Source organism: Tachysurus fulvidraco, chromosome 20 (assembly GCF_022655615.1).
Source record: "Tachysurus fulvidraco isolate hzauxx_2018 chromosome 20, HZAU_PFXX_2.0, whole genome shotgun sequence".
Classification (NCBI taxonomy): domain Eukaryota; kingdom Metazoa; phylum Chordata; class Actinopteri; order Siluriformes; family Bagridae; genus Tachysurus; species Tachysurus fulvidraco.
In genome coordinates this window covers 14,912,324-14,936,918 of record NC_062537.1, presented here as the reverse complement: position 1 = coordinate 14,936,918, position 24,595 = coordinate 14,912,324, and the positions used below count along the sequence as shown (strand labels likewise).

The 24,595-nt window shown below is 36.5% G+C and overlaps 1 protein-coding gene across 1 annotated transcript in view; it reads right to left on the bottom strand.

The window, feature by feature from the left end:
• The window catches only part of plppr1 (phospholipid phosphatase related 1), a 46,288-nt gene extending 22,011 nt beyond the window's left edge, over positions 1 to 24,277 (bottom strand). The window contains exons 1-2 of the mRNA XM_027140973.2: positions 24,108 to 24,277; positions 7,928 to 8,016 (exon numbers count right to left, since the gene is read on the bottom strand). Of these exons, the coding sequence (XP_026996774.2) occupies positions 7,928 to 7,987 (60 nt within the window). The 5' untranslated portion in view covers positions 7,988 to 8,016; positions 24,108 to 24,277. The remainder of the gene's footprint in view (positions 1 to 7,927; positions 8,017 to 24,107) is intronic.
• Positions 24,278 to 24,595: the final 318 nt, after the last annotated feature.

Sequence of the window (24,595 nt, the reverse complement as noted above, 5' to 3'; positions counted from 1 at the left end):
AGCACTGTTCGATTCTTGAGTTTAATTGGTCAGAAGGTGTTTATTATTTGATAATTCAAATGATTAAAAAATTGTTGGTCTTTTTCTCAGGGGCCAAACCTTGAATTTGCACCTGTTTTGTGGTGTTTATATTCAGCATTGAATTTCTCTGCCATGCCAGTGGGAGTTAGATACTCAGAGAATAAGAAATCAGTTGTTTTTCTTAAGTATTTTTGCTTTTAATTAGCCTACTAGAGGTATCCACTTATAGAATTCTAAAAGTGCTTGTGCTCAGATTTAAAGATGTTATGGTCAACTACTAAAATTCTGTGTAATGTTATCCCAACAGTGTTTAAAACATCTCACACTGAAACCCAGCAGTGTCCTGACTCCGGGCACTAAATTAATAATTCTAATACTAATTTTAAAGGCCAGATAAGTCAATTTCGTCTGTGTTCTGAGAAATAAAAGGGTTAAAAAATGAAAGAAAATGTAGTTGCTTAAAATGAATAAACAACTTCATGATGTGCTTGTTATATAAAATAATCAACCTCAGGGTAATAACAGACACTTTTAGCACTTTGCATCCTGCTGAGTCATTCTGTCCTATAACAGCACGTCTCATTGCACTTAACCTGCTTAACCCGCACATAAAAATATATAGATTGCTTAATACTATTGTGTATAGTAATTCATTTCAAAAACATTTGTTAGTAATAATTGTTTATCACAGCTCCTGCAATTCTCAGTGTTGCTATCTCATAATCTTGCTGTATACAGAGTTATGACCAGCAGATGGTGTGGAATGAAAACAGGGATGGTGTTTTACACAGGCAGATTTATGGCAGAGAATTATATGCATCCAGAGCCTGATTTGCCAATAAAATGTGATGCGTATGTATGTGTGTGTGTGTGTGTGTGTGTGTGTGTGTGTGTGTGTGTGTGTGAGAGAGAGAGAGAGAGAGAGAGAGAGAGATTGTGTGTGTGTGTGTGTGTGTGTGTGTGTGTGTGTGTGTGTGTGTGTGTGTGTGTGTGTGAGAGAGAGAGAGAGAGAGAGAGAGTGTGTGTGTGTGTGTGTGTGTGTGTGTGTGTGTGTGTGTGTGTGTGTGTGTGTGTGTGTGTGTGAGAGAGAGAGAGAGAGAGAGAGAGAGAGATTGTGTGTGTGTGTGTGTGTGTGTGTGTGTGTGTGTGTGTGTGTGTGTGTGTGTGTGTGTGTGTGTGTGTGTGTGTGTGTGTGTGTGTGTGTGAGAGAGAGAGAGAGAGAGAGAGAGAGAGAGAGAGAGAGAGAGAGAGAGAGAGAGAGAGAGCAAATATTCAAATATTTTCCTCCACTAGGGGTCAGTACTTGACTAAAAACAAACATTTGGACAGCTGAAAAAGAATAATCGATAAAGCACAAGAGCTAGAGATAGGAGATGACTAAAATATGTATGTAAATAAACATTTCATGACAAAGCATCAGAGGATATTATCAGTTAAAGCATAGTTTAGCATTAACCGTAATGCCGGCATCTAAAAATTACCTTCTCCTGCACATTAAATCCTTAAATCCATCAACACAAATCAATTTGTCCATTTCTCTCCATGTTAGTGTTTTTGGTACACATCTGTCACATCTGTATAACGACTTTAGGGAGTAAAGAGCACAGCTCTGGGCTATGTGGGGCTGGATGTAGGTTCAGAGATAAATAATTCACTCGGCGCACTGGAGCGCAGCTGTTCTGGGGCAGACAACTCAACTGTAACAAGCTCAGAAGAGAGATGTAGCAGTGAGCACAAGCACGCGATTCACACATCTTGGAGAAAAAACATGCCTGCTGTTGAAGTGAAGACAGGATCAGGCCTACCGAGGTAACGCTGTATAAAATGAGACACGTATGGTATGTTAGCAAACTCTTTGAAGTTTACTCATACAGGGAGACTCACAAAGACTCTCAGGTTCCACTTGAAATTAATTATCAATAAAATCAATAAGACCAAAAGCTAATCTATGTTTTTTTATTTGTATTCTAAATAGATTATATTAGAAAAGCAGCACACTTCTAGAGTTCACAGTCCAGGGTTCAGCGGTTACTAAAGATGAAGCATTACATATTTAAAACTAATACATATTAAATGAAATGTAAACTTGCTTTGGGGATATTAGAGTGTTCATATCTGTGTATTTGACAACAGCAGTAACTTCACTAGCTTCATGCTTGAGGCTAGCAGATAAACAACGCTGACAGGAAGTCAGAAACACTAGTAGTGTAGTCTTTTTTATTATAAGCCACCTTGACAGTGACTACAATCATTTGCTGGTTTCTTCTTTTATTAAGTCAATTCACAGTCACACTTTTGATTCAGCGTCATGTTTTCTGGGGATTTTACCCACAATGTTAATGCTCTTAGCTGTAAAAATGGTAACACTGATGCTGCAGTACTTTCCAAGTAATTTGACAAAAGTGTTTAGCCGATTATCCAGAATTCATGACTTTATATTGAAGCTTGACAATGCCATAGCCAATCATGGTCAGGTATAGCACAATCGGCTTTACTGTCTGGGAAAAATAGATAGCATATTCCCTCTCCTGTCAATCACAGCAAGACTAGCCAATCTCTGGTGTCTGTATGCTCATGTATCTGAAAAAGGGCTGTCTACACTTTCCTCCTTGTTTGTTATGCTGCTGTGTGATGCAGCATTAGTGAAGCAGCAGTTGGAAATAAAGCAGTAGTTGATTTGATTTGCCTCAATGGAAGCAGAAGTAAACCAAATCCTATCACCAGCCGGGTCTAACCATGAAGGGAAATGGCTAAGTTAAGGACAAAATAGGGGAAAAATACAAACCATAATGATTACATAAAGTCTAAGCAAACTATTATTATAGAAAATTATCTTTAAAACATTGTGGAAATGTTGTTTTTGGAACACTAGTCTAGCCTTCTTAAAACCTGTAATATTAATAATGTTCTCTTTTCTTCATTCATCTTCATCATTCATTCGAGCACTTCTGTACGTCTCTCTGGATAAGGGCGTCTGCCAAATGTAAATGTCTAGTCATAGGACACGACACACACCCACCCACACACACACCCACACACACACACACACACACACACACACACACACAACTGGCATGGTGTTAAGATATGGGAGGAAACCCAAACAGGTCTCTGCACAGACAGTATCCCAAGATCTCAGTTTACTTTGTTCATTTTCTTCAGTCTACAGGATATAGATATTCACAATATTCTCTTTCTGTCAGGCTTTGTGTTAGTTTTATTTTTAGAAATACAACACAGAGAATTACAAAAGAAGCTGTGAATAATATTACAGTAGCACACAATCATGGGATTCACTAGAAAATACATCGTTTGTAACACCAGGCACAGTGATACATCAGCTGTCAGTCCAACACCACGGAGTATACTGAAACACGGCCATTAGGGTTTGCTGAACAGGGCCTCTATGCACTACGCCATCAGTCAACTCACTACAGCTATTCAACTACAGTAAGTAGGGGTATGTATGTGTCATTCAAAATAAAACATAATGCGCGTAAAGTAGCGAAGTGGATAAACTCCAGATAAACCAGCTTTATTCATGAGATGAGATGATAAGAGACAAACCTTTATTAGTATAAATAACTCTGATGAAGCAATTACATACAGGTAGCATTAAAAAAAACCTACACATCAAAAACAACTGTAAAATAAAGAATAAACTAAATAAAAATAAAGAAAATAATACAAACAATGACAAAAACCATTTGGACAAACAGATATGGTATTAACTGTATTAAGCTTTTATTTACATTATCTTAATAAAGTACGTTTCCCAATGCTATTCTAAAATGAAAACAATATTTAATCACAACAGACCATGAGCAAGTTTTATTTCTGACATTCAGATTTATGTTCAATCTCAAATGACTCTTCTAATAAGTAAGGGTAGAAATACAGATAAAGATTAGCTAGTATAAAAAGAATACACAACAATAAATTGGTGAGTTATAGCTCACAGCTTATATAGCTTAGTTACTACTTATAATTTTCACAGACCACTACATCCAGAAGTGTATCTTCATATAAACACCACAGCAATTTGCCAGTAATTATAAGGTGCATAATAGCATAAGATGCTCCAGGTTCAGGTTCTCCACAAAGTTCCAATACTACAGAAGCTACTGTAGCACAAATTGCTAAAATAATAATAATAATAAAAGTTTATGATGGTTACTATATTGACTTGGACTCCAAATTTCCTAGATCTCAATCTAATCAAGCATCTGTGGGACAAAAAAAAAAATAGGATCACCCTCACAACTTAAAGGATCTGCTGCATAGGTTTTGGTGCCAGATACAGGTCATGTTTTGGTGACACAATATTAGGCAGGTACAATGTTATGACTGATCGGACTATGGTAAATAAACGTCTACTTATCATATCAACAACACACACATTTTTAAGCCTGTTATGTCTGCGCTATGCTGTAATGGAAACATCATCTGACAAAGCATAATTATTAAGCATTAAGCACCGCAATGGTGTAAAAGTTTTTTTGCTGATAAAGATGCCTTCAAATGGTGACAGTGAGCCTAGAGAGGAAATAGCAAGGGGTAGTAATGGAATATGCTCCCCATTAAAAAATCTGACAGTGTTGTGTGCTACAGTTCTGCTGCAGTCCAAGCTGTCTGAAAGGCAAGCAATAACAGATGGCTCAGGTAGGCTGGTGACAGTGGCTGTAAATGCTGGCAAGAGCAGCCAGAATTTTGCTGCATGTATTATTTATTTATTTAATTTATTTATTTTACATATATTTATAGAAATCTGCTGTTTAGTCGATAATGCTCTTTTAAAAGTCAGGGCTGAAAAGCCAGGGATGTGGGTAGTGTCAGTACCTTCGGTTCAGTACCTTCGGGGGTAATAAGGGAATAAAAAAATCCCTTGCACACACACACATGCAGCAGTGATCTAAGGCAAGACACTTCAACTAGAATTGCTCAAGCACTGTTCAACATTCACAATGTCCACACTAAGCTCTAGGAGTGAACTCTGTCAATAGAGCACTAATCCACTGAGCGAATGCTACTCATTACAATGTAATAAATAACATGCAAACCGTGTCCGATTAACAACCTGACGAATGCAAATAAACTGCCATGCTCCTCTCATGTCAGCCTTTGACTACAGAATGAGTGTCGAAAGACCAGCGAATGAAAATGGATAGCCTCCAACTCCGGCTCAGTGGATCTCAAGAGGGGAATGGAGCAAACATATGTCACCATATTGCTCAGGCTTCAGTGAGGAGGCCATTTCATCAGGAGGATGATTCCGAGACATACAAATTAAAATGTAAGTGTAATATCTGACATAGTATTTATGACCTCGATTTTTATTTGTAGTACTTGGACACACATTAGAAACCTAAACTGCAATACCACATGAGGTACATCCTTGCTTTGTTAATGATTCATCGCTAAATGGAGGGTTGTACGTCACAACTTTTTGGCAATGGACATGCCAACACAGAACAGCTGACTTTGTCACGACCGGCTGAAGCGCCTGAAGCGCCAAACATGTTTTCAAAGCCAGACCCATCTCTTCTAGTCATAACTGTTATGTAAACCCTACACTTTATACCACTTTACAAGTTCCTCTTCTTCATCTCGAATTGAACACCATCCAAATATACACCCAACAGGCACAGGTGCACACACATACACCTGCTCATTCATGAAATACACACAATAAATAACACAACTGCACACAACTATACTTTATTTACAACAGTCATACAGTTCTGCCAGCAATCCATATATTTTATTTCCTTATTTTTCTAAATATTGTTTTTCTAAATATTGTTTTTCACTTCTATATATAATTCTATTTCTATATTTTTTGTTACTATTTTTATTTTAATATAATTTTTATTTTATTTCTTTGTCTTGATACACGGATTTAACCTCAACACATTCCCAGGTCTAGTTATGATAAGCAGTGAGGGAATTTTATGTCTATCAGGTAGAATAACCAATTAACCTTATTGAAAAAAATAAGAAAATAACAATGATAACTGCAGTGTCGTCATTAACAAATTCAGAATAATGTATTTTGCGTATCTTTAAGCCATATAAGCATGTTTTTTTCTGCATTCAACCCAAAACACTAACCAACTGCACAGGACAGAAATCTATTTGTTTTTGTCATTGCTAGCTACGACATCATCTCCTGTTATGCGTTCAGAGATTTTGCATGTAGGCAGCTTGGGGAATAGTACAAACGGATGAAGATGCGTGGATGAGGAAAAGCACAACAGTTTTGTCAGAGTCTGTGATATCAAAACACAACTCTCGCTTTCACAGAGTTAGAGGCACGTCAACAAGACAAATCTGTGTGTTGGTTACTTCTCCAATGAGACGACCCTTGTAACTTAAAAATCTTCAGTTTTTATTGTGTTAAGAAAAATAAAAAATAAATTAATAATTTAACCAAATCTCATGCAAACATATGTCCATTTTACAAGATTACCTGGCAGAACACGTATAGTAACAAATACATAAAATCTGGTTAATGATATCTATTTTAATAACATGAGGACAATGTTTTAATAACCTACCTCAAATGTATTTTATATATGAAACATTTAAAATCAATCTATGATGTAGGTAACATAGTTGTACTTTTCTTCTTATGATCCTCAGGAAATTCCTTCCTTTTTAACATGTGACTCACAGAATGTTCCAAATAAATCAAGCGGTGAAGGTGTTCAGATAACAGGATTAAGTGAATATGTGTAATGTGAATATATGACAGTAAAATGTGCATTTTCCATAAACGATAAAAGATGACTCGTTAAATAAAATCCTACATTAATAATAAGACCAACCATCAGTGGAATTAATAGACCCACACCTGTTCTGACATGACACTGCACATGATTTGCCAAAGTTTTGTGTAGAAGAACTCAAGTGTCCTCCACAGAGCTCAATCCCAATGAACACCTTTGGGATAAACTGGAGCACAAACCACTCAACAGACCTTCTTGCCTAGTCTCACTTATCTTTTGGCTGAATAAGCACAAATCCGTATTTCCAAACTCCAAAATATAGTCAAAAACCTTTCCAGCAGAATGGAGAGAAGGAGATTTAAATCTGGAATGAGATGTTCAACCAGCACATACTGTACATATAAGTTTAATAGTGAGGTATCCATACACATTTCTCAATTTAGAGTATGTTTACAATATTTCTTCCTTTACATACATTTTTAAATGTATATCATTGGGACACACAAAGCACCGATGCTGGTATCACACACATACACAGTACCTTAATTTGTTTTCCTGGCACTAGGATGGCTTGGCAAGACTACGAATGTCAAGCAGCTCAGCTTTCCTCCAGGGTGATAAGAGAGACAGAAATCAATAGAGTTTGACAGCTGGGGAGTTATTTAGGTGGCTAAAATCTGAGACCAACAATGATAAACTGGAATGTCAGAAAAAGGACAATGGTGTCTTCGTGTGTTGGTGTCTAAAGCCGTCCAAAGGACTGGCGAAGGCAATCCATGCAACTTGCTCACAGAGGGAGCTAAACATGACCTTGTATGGGTGTAAGCAATAACAGCATGGCACTGTATCAGCATTGTACAGCTTTGAGTTCTCAGGCATACAAAACCCACTAGACGTGATATGCAGAGCAAGTCTCTTGATGCAAAGGCAGCTTTGAAGTGTTGACTGTCCTCAGCGATCAAGGGGATTCGACACACATTTTAATTAAACACCCAACCAGCACAGTCATCCATGTCAGGATTATAAAAAAAGCGGGGGAAAATCCAGTTTTTACCGTGTAGAGTATAAAAATGGGTTGCATGCTTTGAATCACAACTGAGGATACAAATAAACAACTGAAAAAACAAACCCATCAGTGTCATGTAATACTTTCCAAATACCAACACACAAAAACTCACCTCCACGAATATGAAGCACGGTATGATGGAGTAACTCCGCTGTATGTTGTCCGAGGCCATTTTCCCAACACGGTCACGTCAATGATGGTCTAAAAGAAAGAAGGGAAAACGTGTCGAATTAATGCACACTCCAGATAAAACTATAGCAAGATCTTTACACAATAATTGATATTCCACAAAATGCCAAGAGACAGAAGAGAATGATGAATGGAGGTAGAAATGACCGAAGGAATTCGTCAACAAGAAACACCATTTAATTAAATACTGTGGCTACAAACAGTAAAGCAAAATCAATTCATGTTTAATGGGATTTTCCAAGACCACAGCAAATGATAAAGTCCACTATACTAGCTAACAGATATGGTAATATAGGTATAGATTGTTTTCTTTATCTGATTTTAATGATAAATTCATTAAGAGGTGAAAAAGTTAACACACATCATACAGTAGGCTTAGTCAGATAAATTCACTTGGGTTATTTAAATGAATCATGATGCAAATTTCTATATTCTTTATGTGTGTGTATATATATATGGGAGGGAGAGAGAGAGAGAGAGAGAGAGAGAGAGAGAGAGAGAGAGAGAGAGAGAGAGAGAGAGAGAGAAATAAAATCTTTTAATGAAATTATATTTGAGTATAATTAATCAAGAAGATAATGTGGATGAACCACCCTGAGATGTATGTAAGGCTAACTTACTCCCATTATGATGCTAATGGGTTCCTTACAAAAAAAATCTGAACAGTAAATGCACCCCATTACTGGTATTTATCAGTATGAGTTGCTGATCAGATTTAGTGCATTTATAATGTTAATCTGGTTTTCAAGAGTTGAATATACCATCAAGCAGCCTGAACTAGATACTCTGATGCCACAAGAGCATTACTTTTTAACATTATTAGATAAGTAATACATTTCATTAGTTTCATCAAACACAATAAACCAACACCTATTGAGGGAGAGATACTTATCTAAAGCTACTGTAGGTTTTTGAAACCACACAATGCACCATGATTCAAACTAGCATACAGCCTTACTATTCTCATGAAAGCTAGCTAAGTATTTATCTAATTCTGATGTAATATGTTACATTATGTGGTTCAACAAATAGCGGGTAAAAATCTTTAAATTGATCAGGCTTACGTCCATTTGACTAAAGCACGGAGCTATCCAACAAAGCTTTACATTCACTGTATGAGGAAAAACTCACTCACCTATGTAGCAATGTTTTAGTCATCATAACACAGACTGACTACTCACTATTCGCCACTGCATCCAAGTTGATCTTTGCAGGAAAATTAAAAGGAAAACAAAACTTTTCCACATAAGACATATATTTATAGTTTCTTAGTGTAGAGGGAACAAATACTGGTAAAAAAAAAATTGGAAAGAAGTTATACAAAACCTTATTTTTTAACAGAATTCAAGCTGTAGCGATATCCAAAAGAGAATTTAAATATATGTGTTGCTGATTCCATGCTGCACATTCAGATAGAAAATGACATTACTGAAAAGACAGTACACCAAGCTAAGGATTACACTGGGGACCCTAAAGCTGTAAAGCAGCAGTGCTACCCACTGTGCCACCGTGCTACCCTGCAAGGTTCCTTTGGTAGCTAATTTAAATTAAACAGTGTATAAATGTAAACAAAGGATCATGAAATCATTTGAAACTCTTAGAGGGTGCCTGCCACCTGCCAATATGTTTATTGTCTAATCTAAATACCAGCTAGTCTCATGGAGAGGATTTATTTAGTGCTGCAGCTTCAGTTGGAACAAAAAGCAAATAACTAGCATCATAACTAGCTAACTAGTAATGAAGAGAAAATACATGTTTGGGTTGATTTATGAAGGTCAGACTCAATATGAGAGTATATGCTAACATTTGTAAAATAATAAGCTAGCTTTTTTGGTCTAAACTGCTAGTTTTTCCCTGTTCACACAATCGGTTATCAAACAAATCACAATGTGCAAACAAGTTCAGCGTTTCTGATTATTGTAGAAGGCTGAGACCTTGTCAAATGAATGTGATTAAATACTAAGCTCTGTTGATGGAGCATGCTATTTAGCCTTATAACATTACTAGCTAGATAGATATTTCCAGAAACTACCTGAACAAGTATTTTAGTTAATCCTGTGTATTTTGTTGTGATTTTCTTTTCATGATAGAAAAGTAACTTCATAACTTGGAAGTTTCCAAGTCTAAAAATCTCTGTTATCATCATACGCTGTACAAAATCATTGACATTGTACAATTACATTACAATGTTGTACAAGACAAATGATACGTGGGATGTGGCAGCTTAGAGGTTGAGGTGTTGGAATACCAATCAGAAGGTTGTTAGTTCAAATCCCAATTCCACTAGCTATCACTGCTGGGTCCCTGAGCAAGGCCCCTATCCCTCAGTTGTATTAAAAGAAAAAAGTAAGTTGCTCTGTATAAGGGTGTCTGCTAAATGCTGTAAATGTATCCCAAAGTCATGTTACTTCATTTTAAAAAAGTAGCTTTAGCTTGGTGCTTGTAGGCAAACTATTATTATATTATTATTATTGTAGTTGGACAAGTAAAGTAAATCTCCTAAACCTGACATGGTCTTATATACAACTCTTAATCTAGATGAAGACAAGAACAAATATGACATTCAAAATGCTACAAATCAGCTGTAATTTATTATGAAAGGATTCACAGACTCGGTTTACTTTAATGAGGCTAAAAATAAAGTTCTAAACTAACCAATAAACTCAACAAAAAGATAATCAGCTTGGCAAGACAATTTCAGACTCAACAAAAAGATGTTTAGGCTTCTACGGCTTTTAGTCCAATTCTATTTAAACAGTTTTCCTTTAAAAGAACATTAATAAACAATCAGGCTGTGAAGCTCAACAACAAGCAGAAACCTACTGTAGCCAAGGATGGTCAATTTATATAGATATATATTACAAGAAACATAAAATACATCTATAAAGATAAAGGATTGAAATGACTGACAATTAAATAAGGCATACGGGAGTTTTTGTTTTTTGAATTGCCCACAATAATCAATCAGGATATGAGCTTTAAGCAGAAGGAAACACTAAATCATCATGATTCCACAACAATGCAAGCGAAAGCTGCTGCGGTGGTTTTAAGTAAAAGAGTAAATGAAAACAACTTCATTAAAAATGATTTGTTCAAGCACTCATTTGTCAGCTCTTCTGCTTGGTAATTGCATAGCCTTGATTCCCAGATGCCTGGAAATTGAATCAGTCCTTCTGTTTGGGAAAGGGGAGTATACGGCAAATAGAAGCCAGCCAAATCCCTTTGGTAAATAGACATACTACAGAGATGTGACAAGGTGAGGCCCTTCAGTTATAATGGACGATCTATCTTGATATTCTGGACCAGATCCAGATGGTATTACATAAATCACAACAGAAATGACTTGACCAAAATGGGAAAATGACTGATTACCTGCCACTTTTAATATGCAGGCAGAAACACTGGAGTGATTTTGGATACAAGTTGATTCTTGGTCAACTTCCTTCACATCACATTGTTGATCAATGCATATGACACAGTTTTTATTCATATTTATTTTTATGTTGAATTATTGAGCTCTGAGGAAATGACTTGATAAACGTGGTTCTTTACTCATGATTGTATATTTAATTGTAATTGCAAGTGTTATTTATGAAGAAGCCTTTATATGGCACACATAGATTACAGCAATGTGAAATTATTTTCTTAGCCTATACCAGCTTTTGAGAAAGTGGAGGTCCATGATACAGCACAAGAGTAGAGAGGGTTAATGGCTTTGTTAAAGGACTCAACAATGCCAGCTTGGCAGCAGTACCTCAGGTTGCACACTGTGTGTAACAGCAGTGAAACAGCCATGAAACAGCAGTGACAACTGCAGCATTACGTAATGAAATGTGACTTTTAAATGCGCCCTGATGACTTAAACAACCTTAGGTTATCCTGGACAAATAACAATTCTAATGCATTGCACCTCAACAGGAGTAGATTAGACAAACTATTTTAAAAATAATTAAGCAATAATAACAATCATTCATATAAAAAGATTTTCAACAAAACGATAATGGATATGTATTTTTTCTAGATAGTCATTTTATCTTTGGGACTAGATACAACTGGCCAAATACTGTAATAAAAATTTGTAAAGAATCAATGTGTGATACAAGTACGATGTTGCACATATGCATATGATCTATAAGAAGTGTGCTACCGTAAGAAAAATAAATACATTTGTGTGATTGTTTTCCCAGAACAGTACATCACAACCTGCTACTGTCTAATTATGCCCAGAAAACCTAGAAAGCAATGTCTGATCAAATGTGGTTATTGATGATGCATTCGAGTTCTCTTGGAAGTCGCTTCAGATAAAAGTATGTACAGTACCTTGTGAGACAACGTAATTGTGATATGATATGACTCACCGTACATAATGCCTACTGCCACCATGATCGCTTTATATTTTATTGGCACAGCTCCAGCATGGGGCTTTTTATCTCCTAATTGTGACAACATACGTGTTAGCACGGATCTAAACTTTGCCCCAATGTGTAAAATATCAAAGCATACACCTTATTCCTTCACCTTTACACACCCTTCTGTCATCACCTTAACTGAATCACACACCACGACACATTCTTTCAGCTTTACCATACCAGAACTTGCTTGAGATTTTATGAACTGTCTAAAACCATCATGTTCCGAAAAAAGTATGATTCATTTGATGTAAAAATGTGTGCTGGCATTCTGGATTTAGATCAGGAATGTGATTATTTTGTATTCGGCCCATTGGGAAAAAGGAGCTGCAGCTGTTCAGGACAGATTTAGCAAGGCTTGGTGGTCTTGTTGAGAAAAACAGCATCTTTCATTCTCCTAGTGCATGCTTACAGTTTACAATAAAATCGCAATATTTGAACTATTATTTTTTTCTTTAGAAAATCATGTTCAATTATTTCTTATATCGTTGGATATTATTGTATTTATTTATGTCCCTGCCTTCTCCAGATTTGTGTTGCTGAAATCAATTTTGACCCACATAAAAAACTTTGAAGACAGCTGGCCTCATGTAAGCAGTCTATCTTGGGAACATAAATTATATCTACCACTGAATAAAAGACAGAAAGTGCATACGTTATAAATCTCATATTCTGTAGTGTCCACTACGACAATTCAATAAATATTTCAATAACTCATTAGAGATTATTGATGCTTAACCAAACCTCACATAAAAAACAAAGACTATATGCAGAAAAGTAATATTTAAAATAAATAATTAAGTGTAGCATCTTCAAGCCTTTTTGAGATTCTTTAAGGTTTTTACTTGGAAACCTATAAGAGAGTCTGTTATTTTCAGAGAGGGTTCGAAAGCTATAAACCCTTAACGACACTGAAAAGTCCTGAGGAATTGTTTTTCTAAGAATCTTTTATATGTCTTCACAAATTATGAATTTTTATGCCATGATCATTGCTTCAAATTTTCTCATGACTTAAATTATTCCATGCAGACATTCTTAATCTACTTTTCAAAATAAATCATTTTAAACAATAAGTAAGTAAAATAGGCAATAAATAAATAATGTTTAAATAAAATATAAATATAAATTAACACCTTGATCAACAAAGTTAATAATAATTGCACTAAACAGTGCATTTTATTTCTGTCTATGCTGAAAGAGCAGTTCATTTCTATAACCCCATTCCCTAAACATTAACTCGAATTTATGTTCTTTTAGTGCTTGGCTTTTTGAGCTACAAAACGGTGGGGAAAAAATGCGTACATGAAAAACACACTTTCATAAGAGTGTTGTGTTTCTCTACCGATACGCTAGCAAGCTACCATTAGTTACCATAGGTTTCTGAAGCAGGCACTTAGAAAATAGCACATTGTAAACAAACGATAAACAGATACTTTACTGATCTCAAGCAAAACTGCAGTAGTGGTAAAAAGATAAACTTTCACGGATACCCGTATGGTTCTGCTGAGAATTTCAGGCTCAGGGCTGATCTGATCAGGATCTTACCAAGTTTCTGAGTGGAAATTACAAGTCAAAAGGATGTTATTGACTCAAAGTTATTTACTCAAACACAGCAATATTTCTTCCCCCAAGATTTCAGTGGTTGCTTGAGAGTAAGCCAGAGAGGAACAGACAGGAATTGCTGGATGTATAGCATGAGCAGGTAAAGTCACCCATCTAATCTCTGCACCTGTCTCTAGAGGATTCGTGTATCTCGGATCAACTCTTCTCCTGAGATATTGGCCATGACTCAGCTCCATCTAAACCCAGCAAGTCAGCAAGTTTACTTACTGCCATCAGAGTAAGGTGATAGCAGTAAGAACACGATCATGGACATTGAGGATCATAAGCTGTCTATAGTGACAGCTGGGAAAAGATCCAGTGGAGTAGTCCAATTAGTCAAGCAGGACACTTTGCTAAATGAATATTGATACAATAAGACCTGGTGAGGTCATGGCTGAGGTAATAAGCTCATTATAAGGGTAATAACACTGAATACCTCAGTCTATTCTGCCAAGCATGACATCAAGATTACCAAATCAGGATTGGAAAAATCATAAACTTGATGAGATAGCTTTCTAACTAATAGAGTCAAAGCTGCCATGCTCTACACAGTCCTAAAAATCAGTAACTAATTCAAAAGTATGTCAAGTACTTTCTACGCTAAGCTATGGAATGCCAAGAAACATAAGGAATTGACGTAGATGAATACCTGTAAAGGGGTGATTTTATGTAGCTACAGATTTTATCCACTATCTTCTCCTGATAATGTCTTTGGTGATGAAGAATCATGGTGAATAAAAAGGCTAATATTTTAGCTGTTAGCTGTGGTGTTCTCTTGTCGCACATAAAGACATTATTTGAGTCTGGATGGTGGCTTCATTTTTCCTCAGTGAAGTGTTTAAATGTGAGGTAACTGTGTCGTGATAGAGTTATATAACACTTTTTGTGCTGCATCGTACTGTTCTTTGCTCAGTTTTGTCATTGTTTCCCCTCACATTCCTGTTTCTGGAAATGTTGCCTAGCATCCGTTCGAATCTTTTCTAATTTATCTGACCAGCTTCAAATATACAAATCTCTGTCAAAGCTCACATACACTCTCACCCTTCAATTACATTTGTATATATATTTTTTTAATTAATTCATGTAAAATTCCTTGATAGTGAAACTGCATATTGAATCTCATAGTTGTACAATGATAAGAGTCAGTCATAGTAATTATGTTATAGTTTCCTACCAAATGCCAGATCACATTATATGTTAAAAAGTGTTAATTAATAATAATAATAATAATAATAATAATAATAATAATAATAATAATAATAATAATAAAAGCACCATGCACTACAATCCAACCAACATATCAAATGAAACTTGTTTGTGAATGTCAAAGAAAAGTAGAGGTTTTTTTTTACTTTCTGCTGTCTCAGAAAACTCAAAACTGTCAGACAACCGTGAATGAACAACTGATGGCCTGATAGCCGTTTGTCCACCTGTGCAGTTGTTAATGATGCTCATCTTATTTACATTAAACTTGTATTGCATATAAAGTACAGATTGTGTTAGATTAGTTCTGTGGTCTTGATCCTAGAATCCTTAATTATCTGATAATATTCATGGAGAAGTTAGCTGGTTTTCACACTGGGCACGTTCTCTGCGGGCCGAACCTGAGTGTATTTATTCTTGGCACATCTTCACAGTGTTGATTCTATAAAACCTGTTACATTTGTGTTCATATTACATCCTCATAAACATGCACGGCGAGTACAATGCGGCTCAACGTTCTTTTTGTTTGTTTTTTATATTATTTATCTATTATAGGCAGCAGACTGGATGACACGTATGTCAAATTACATCAACAAGCTGTCAGTTTTTACAACTCCTCTCAACATTGACTTGTTTAATTTTGCCCGTAAAAATGCAAAAAAAAAAAAAAAACAAGCTTAATTTTTGGATATGTCTCTTCCCAGATCTAAATAAGACACCTCACCTCTTCTGTGTCCCACAACATTCCCTTGCTTTCATGGTACACATGTATTGTGAAAACTAATAATATCATCACCAGATAAATCACATGTGCAGGTTAAATTAATTCCTGACCAAGTGAGACCAAGTACAAGTGTAGTGTTGACATTCAGAGGAATCACAGCACAGTTATGAGTGTGCTATGAAATGTTAAGAGCAGGGAACTGTACTAATCTGTAAAGGATAAGAATTGAAATAATAATGTAATAATGAAAACAATAATCTTCATGTTTTATTAAGAAACCAAATACAATTTTAGTCCAGAACAACTGGAAAAAATACACTGAAATGCTGTGAATATCCATTTGACCTGTTTACAAAATAAAGGCATTTTAAAAAGGGATGGGCATATGAGTAAAATTTTGTATAAACCTTTTCTGGCTGGTGTGAATGCCAAGCTCTGCAAACAAATAAAATGCCTCAAGACCTCTGTACTTCAATATCTATTTACATTCACCACGATCTAACAATAGGCGAAAATCCATTACTGACTCACACAGGGAAGTCAGAGCATGACTGGTAAAGCCGTTCTGCAGGGAAACGCAGCATCCCGTATTCAGTTCAAATGCGGGTAATTAAAAACTTGACTGAGGTGTTACATTAACTGCCTCAGAGAATTTGAGCGTGAGATAGAACAGCAGCTTCTCAGTGGATATGTAAAACCTGTTATTGTGTTGACTCGGATCCATTAATCTTCTGGTGTCTAGTCAATGTTGTACTGGACTTCACACCTAAGGAACATTAGATCTTGCCTGGTTTATTACATTTCCAATACCGCTGGGATTTTATTACGACAGAGACTCTACATAATCATGTTCTTCCAGAGGTTCCTGTACCGTCACTCACAACACAACAAAAGCCATGTCAGGGCACCATTGTCACCGTTGTGTCCCACCGATACTACATTTGTAAAGTAAATGCACTGCATAGAAAGAAAGGTAAAATACATTGTGGGGATAGTGTAAAGTGTCTATTGTGTGTTTCAGTTACATAAAACACACATTAATAAAAGCTCTACATTGAAAAAAGCACTTGGCTAATGCCACCCCCTGCAACTTCACTTTGCCTTGAAATATATCATCAACTTCAAAATCTATCACCATCAACACTTTTTTTTTTTACCACCTCATGCTTGAAACATCATTTTCCATGAATCAGGCCATCCATCCATTTTCTATACTGCCGCCTATGCAGGGAGCCTGGAGACTATTTAAAGGGATTCATGGCACAAGGCAGGGGGAGACTAGGGAAGGCATGCCAAATTGCCACAGGGCACAATAGTATTGATACGCTACAGAAAATTTAGAGATGACCATCAGCCTACAATGAATGCATGGATTTGTGGAGAAAACCAGGGTACCCAGAGGAAACCCTCAAAGCATAGGGAGAGCATGAACACTCCACAGATGCTGGGTGGAGGTGGGAATCAAACCCCCAGCCATTGAGCTGTGAGGCAAATGTGCTAAACTGTTGCGCTAAGCCACCATGACCATCCTATGACTCAACTATTACAGATTATTTAAAGAAATGTACATTCATCCTATGAAATATTTGGAATGTTCACATTTTTGAACAGGAAACTGTAACATCTGAATACAGTATCCTGAAGATCATAAGAAGAGCAAAAAAAACTATATTGTGCCATGGACCCAAGAAATCACTCTAGAACAGGGGTGTCAAATTCTGGCCTGCAGGCCCGTGATTTTTATGTGTAATTTGGCCCGCGAGATCATATCAAATGTGCATTACAGCAGGCTAGCCGCATGCTCCGCTAATACTACAAATCCCAGAATGCCTTGCCACTGTGTTGACGCGTAGTCACGAACAGCAAGCGCTCCTCATTCTCTGTTGACTGTCATTATGAACCATGCTACAGGCTACATGCTAACATCGGGCAAGTTAATTCACCCTCCACAAAAATGGCCATACGAAAGATGGACAACAGGAGCTTTCAAGACAGGTGGGAGGCAGATTATCTGTTCACGAATATAAAGGACAGACCTGTTTGTCTTGTGTGCTAACGGAGCTAACGTGTCTGTAACAAAAGAATATAACATAAGAAGACACTATGAAACGAAACGTATATTGAGAAGTATAAGGACCTGGACGTAAAGCAGAAGCTACAGAACTCGGAGGAGATGAAAAAAAGTCAGGTTTCCCAGCAGACTATGTTCATTAAAGCAAAATCAAAAAGTGAAGCTGCTGTAAAGGCTGTAAAGCTTTATTGTGGCAGCAGAGATTGCAAAATCTGCCTGGAACTTTAATGAGGGAGAATTTATCAAAAAGTGTATAGTCAAAGTTTGTGAAATGAACACCACTGATGTGTCTTTTATTTCTAATTTAATTTCTTATGTGTTCGTAATATCAAGCTGTGGTTGTTCCAAATCCTGTATTTGAGCAAAACTAAAGTTTGTTTCCATATGAAAAAGGTTGAACATTACATATCAGTTGCAGTTAATTTTTCAATAAATATTCAGTTTGGCCCGTGACTTTATCTCAGTTTTATATTTTTTCCCACTGTGAATTTGAGTTTGACACCCCTGCTATAGTACAAACTTGTTACTCAAATTAGACTGATAATAAATTATTATTTAAGTATTAAAAAAAAATTATAATCTTTAGAATGTCCTAAACTGTCTTTATCTAAAGATATTCTGTTACCAATTTAACAGCAAGAATGTAGCAAAGAAATCTACTATAAAACAAGATTGCTATCTGATACGGGTTAATACACATTTGCATTTTTAATGCATACTTTCTTAAAATTCAGTGTTGTTATAATTATTTTATAAATTCAATTTTAAAGATTTACAAACACCAGTCATGACAACACCCATGCTGCAAGCAAAAGGCATGGAAAATCCAAAAAGAAAATAAAAAATAAACACCGTTTATCTTAATTCATTCAAACAGGTGGAGTTGGCCAGTCCTTCACATCACTGACCGTTAAAATAACCAAAAATTGAAAATAAATTCAATGTTTCAGTGACCAACCTGAACCACATCCCGGAACAGCAGATTATTTCCTGTGGTTCAATAGATAGTGCTAATGTAGTGTTTAAATGCATAAGATAGCAGCAACCGTTCACTTTTGTACAGCAAACAAATCCCGCGTTATGTAATAACACTAATTGAGCTGACTACTGAGACAGAATCATATTCAAGAGTGTATTTTCTTAGGTTTTAATACCCAGATACAGATGCTGTATGTTTCAGACTGTACTGTATTTAAATACACCCAAGTGGAAAGCGACTATAAATACCTTTATATATAGATTATACATACCTATAACTGTATACCTAGTTAAGAGGAAATGTCTACTACTGCAGAGCTGAGAATTCAGAGCTGAGAATTATGCATGTTTATTGACAAGCTAATCTACGCTGCATTATTGACAACAAGCAATTTCTGCAATCCTGTCAGAGATTTCCTCTCAGATAAACACCTTGGACTTATAGAGTGCCCTTAATTATATAGTAAAGGAAGTTCTGTATTAAATAGCTGTCTGGGAGAGCGTTATTGCTTATACTTCTTAAATCATTTCTAAATAATAAAGTATTTGACAGGTTCGATATTTCCCAGTTTTAACAACCAAAAACAGGTAGAAATGACGAGAGGTTCCTGTTACTGTCCCCAGCAGCATGCAACACACATTAGGTTAGCAACATCCACACATAAGGAAGAAACAGTACGAGTCGAGGTCTTATAGGAAAATAATCAAGGACACGGTGCTATGATGTGTCCAAATCCGAAGCCAAGTTACTGTTGCCCAACTGTAGTTCTAACAGCAGCACAAACTGTTAGATTTTATTTCTCTTATACCACATCATTTATTTATTTGTTTGTTTGTTTGTTTGTTTATAGAATATTGTTGTATATTTGATCTATTTATAGTTAATTTATATGTTGTGGAACAGTTTTAAAGTTGTTCCCTCACTAAACTGCATTGTTTTCTCTGTTGAAGTTACAAAGACAATAAAATGCAGCATCTTACCAAAAAAAAAAGCTGTACAGAAGACTTTCCCATATCAGACAGATAGGCAGACATTCAGATAGACAGAACTTTCAATGCATGTATGTAAAAATATTTTTAATTAATGTGTGCATTAATGCATTAATTCATGTGGACTGCCTGCCACCCCTGGGTACTTTGTTACTATAGAAACCATAATGTATTAGACCAAGCATTAATATGGCCACAACTACTATAGAATTTAATCAAAACCTTCTGACCAATAAGAATATAAAACAGCCTTGGGGTATAATTTAACAATCCGGCATGAGTAAGAGTGTACTTATACTGAATATGAGCACGAGACTGCAGCTAATCACAGCCATGCCAATATTCTGTATATCTGCATGATTCTGAGTGCAATATTGCTTTTATGAAACAATTGTGTAAACAAATTTATATTGAAAGACTGAGATTTCTGACAAAATATGGTCAAATGTTTTGGGGATCTTTTGGTAGAAAGAGAGCCCAAAGAAGCTATATTCATAGCCTTTATAGGCTGATGGTTAGCTGACTAGCTTGCTCACATTGATTTGAATATTAGCAGATTAAAGGCTTGTCTGTTGAAGCGAGCTTTCCTTCTTCTCTTCATCTGACAAACGTTCATGTTTTATAAGTTTTAAAAATTGTATCTTTTGCCACGTCCACTGATAAAATATATAAACATTGGATGCTGCTTGTCCAGTGAACTTAGTCAAACAGACTATTGTTGTATAATCAGATGCATTTAGCTGTAACAAATGTTGTATATATATGTGTGTGTGTGTGTGTGTGTGTGTGTGTGTGTGTGTGTGTGTGTGTGTGTGTGTGTGTGTGTGTGTGTGTGTGTGTGTGTGTGTGTGTGTGTGTGTGGAAAAAAAGGGGGGGAAAGAACTCTTAAACCAATCAATACCAAACTGAGGCATGACATATGGCTCACCACAACCACAGGTTCACATTTCAGCTTTAAGTCATCCTCTCCACATGGTTCAAAAGCTTGCCAGTTGTCCTTCCAGAACACAGTTTAGAAACTTGATCATTAGCAGATTAGCACACAGCAGGTGTGTTTGACAAGAAAAAGTTAACAAACCGTGACAAACTCTAGACAAATCTAGACAAATCCCCCCCCCCCCCCCAGGGTCATATGTGTAATCAGAAAACCAATGACCACCAAGCTAACCATAAAGAGTTTACTTACAACCATGCATACTACAAGCATGTGGTTACTCAATGTGCGTTTGGTTTCCAAAGAGGAAATTATGGAAAATAAATGATCTCTAAGTTCATCACTAAATCTTTACAAAAGCTAAGATTTCTAATCTGCATTCCTGTGAACCTACTAGTGTTTCATGTTTTTACTACTTTAAATCCAGATTATCACCTGATCTTTTGTAGAAAGTGTGTTAGATTCAAGCTATAACTTAATTTTGGAGCTAGATTGGGTTTCATTAGGTGTGCTCTGAGCAGGAAAACAGTGAAACAGTGTAGGGCATTGAATCTCCAGGGGTCTGCTCCAGAAAGCAAGATATATGAGATAGCCTGATAACGTAAACTGTGATTAGCCAAAATCTAGATTCATCTTCCAGATACAAGGAAGTCAGCTTAATCTTTTAGCCTGAAAAACTAAGCTCTGGTATTAACCTGCATAACAGCCTGCAGTATTCAGGAGCGATGAATCCAAGCATTCTTAATTAGCATTGGAAATTTAGACCAAAAGAAATTTTTAAAAAAAATTATGAATAACCTTCAATTTCTATATTGAGCTTCTATGTACAGTACAGTATATGTTCTGCTTTACTTTACAGTTTCACCTTAATCAATATGGTGATTTTTACTTTAAATTGCAGGTACTGTATTGTATATACTTAAAAAAAAAGCTGTATGAATTTTCATGTTAAAGGTCTAATGTACATATAATGATATCTCTTAAAATCAAACACTGCTTTCCTTGAAAGCCTTCAAATATAAAAGGCGAAATGTTTTAGTATTTGGATTTTAGTATCATTTCAATTCAATTTAAATTACAATTTTCAGAAGTAAAAAAATAGAATGTTTTTTGCAGGATTTTTAAAATTTAAAAACAAATTACACTGCTATAACAAAACCTATAGAATGCAGAAAAGCCAGTCTAAGCAAGTGGATAAGGCTCAGGGCCTCTGATAAGAAGGTGGCTGTTTCAAGCCCTAGTTTAAACTAGTCAAGCAATTCTGGGAGTAGCCAACCAGTTGACAGCCAACCAAAGACATTCTGCTAGTAATGGACACTGTTTAATCATCATAAATGTATAGGTCTACCAGAACTATCAGTCCAAGAATGGTACTTCAAGGTTCATGAATGGTTCTGGGTTTATAAGAAGTTCTGATCCTCTAACGAGTATATGTATTAGTTCTGATACTGATCTAAACCTTACTTAATTTTCCCTTTGGGGATTTATTGAGATATTATATTTTATTCCAAAATAGTTGACTGGTATTGGTTAGGTTGCCATCTTTCAATCCAACACACAGTTGTGTCTTATGCCATGGCCAGATCATGCACATAATCAAAGGACAGAAATTGCCTTAAAGAAAACACCGGCATAACAATAATGATGTTTTCCCAACCTTGTGCCACATACTGTAAATGTGCCAAGTCAATGTACTGTAGGCTTCTGTAGCAAACAAGATAGCAGTATTAGAAATCAGCCAATGCGTACACTATATCAGTATTATATTAAAAATAGAAAAAGTGGGATTGGTGCATTAGTCAGTGTAATTTCCTTTGGACAATAAAGGAAATATTCACAAGAAAGGCCATACTGAGCATCTTTGTATTTCCCAAAGACCTAATGATTATCATATATTACCTACCAAAACTTCAAGTGCAATAGGAAAGAGAAAGTGGCCAATGACAGTAATCCATGGAGTGTGACTGGAACGGATCCTGTGTGACAAAGCCATCTTAAAAAAAGATTAAGTATTAAGAAAGAGGACTTTCAAAAAGCAAGTATTATTGAGCCAACATGATAGGCTTGGGTTACTAACTGTGTGGAGATCTTCTCCCTGTTTCCATGCAGGTTTTTTCTGGGTTAATTGGTTTACTTCCATCTCGAAAATACATGCTGGTATAAGAGGACTGCCTATATATGCTAAATTGCCCTATGATGTGAATGTGTGTGCATGTGTGTGTGTGTGTGTGTGTGTGTGTGTGTGTGTGTGTGTGTGTGTGTGTGTGTGTGTGTGTGTGTGTGTGTGTGTGTGTGTGTGTGCAGGTGTATGCTGCCTGTGTTGAACTGGTGTCCCATTCAAAGTGTCACCCTGATTCATGCCCAGAGTTACTAAGAAGCGTTCTGGATCCACTGTAATCCTGACTAAAGCTTTACATGACTTTACATGTTACATGAATGAATGAAGAATGTTTTACAAAACAATTACCTACAAGCATCACATCTTCATCCTGCATCATACTTTACTGTACATTTGAACACACACTTGGAAAAGGGTAAATGGTTACTCACTGCATCCTGGGATTGATCATTTGTATAATATTTTAAAGATTCTAATTTTGTGAAAAAGGGAACCCATTATTATGGGGTTCTTGATAAGGGTTTCCTCACTGGGCTACAAGAAGTAACTCATTAGTTTGCTATATTTAACCTTCCATGCATGGTCGAATGTTTGGGGAAACATGATTATACAACATTTCAGGTGATAAATATAACCCAGAGAAAAATCTTCCAGAGAAGAAACACGCTATGGAGACAGGTGTGTGTGTATGTGTGTGTGTGTGTGTGTGTGTGTGTGTGTGTGTGTGTGTGTGTGTGTGTGTGTGTGTGTGTGTGTGTGTGTGTGTGTGTGTGTGCGCGCGCGCGCGTGTATCTTCCCTAGTCACACAGAGGAAGCTCCCTGGGAAAAGATGTAATATGCAAACTAATATGCAATCCACGGTTATCCCCTTAAAAACAAGTATTTTAAAATCCTGCTTTATAATCCTTTTACAAAAATGATGCGATCTCGAATACAAGTCTCCCGAATATATTAACACGGAAATTAGACGTAACAGGCAAAAGCACGCGACGCACAATGGCAGGTTGCAAGAAACACAACATCGAATCATTTCGTCCCTTCGAGCTCGCGCTTCATCTCATCTGTCAACTTACCGCGCTATTGCTGTCTCCTTACACTCCAGCCAGGATGCAGAAGCCATCAAAGAAAATGTAGAACTACTCCATGGTGCTATCGATGCCACAGTGTTACCTCCGAGTCTGTGCTCTGTGATTAGACACTGTGGTGAACGCTAGAGGAGCTGATATTCACACACAAGCACGAGGAGAGAGAGATGGGGTGGTGGGGGGCGGGGGTGGTGTTTTGGAGGTGGGTGGGGGGTGTTCTACAACCAGTAGCTCTTCGATGCCTTTCGAGATTAACAAACACTTTTATTCTATTCTATTTACTTTCGATTGGTGCTTTGGCTGAACAGACTAACTCTCAGGTTTAGATGCTGTCGTTTAGTGACCAATTCGTGACTGCAAACGAATGTCACGCGCCAGATTTGCGTGTAAAAGCGGATTAATTCGGATTAATGTTTGTCACCGGAATAATAGTGCTCGATTCGTGAAAGAGTCGGTTCTTTGTGAGCGACTTTCTG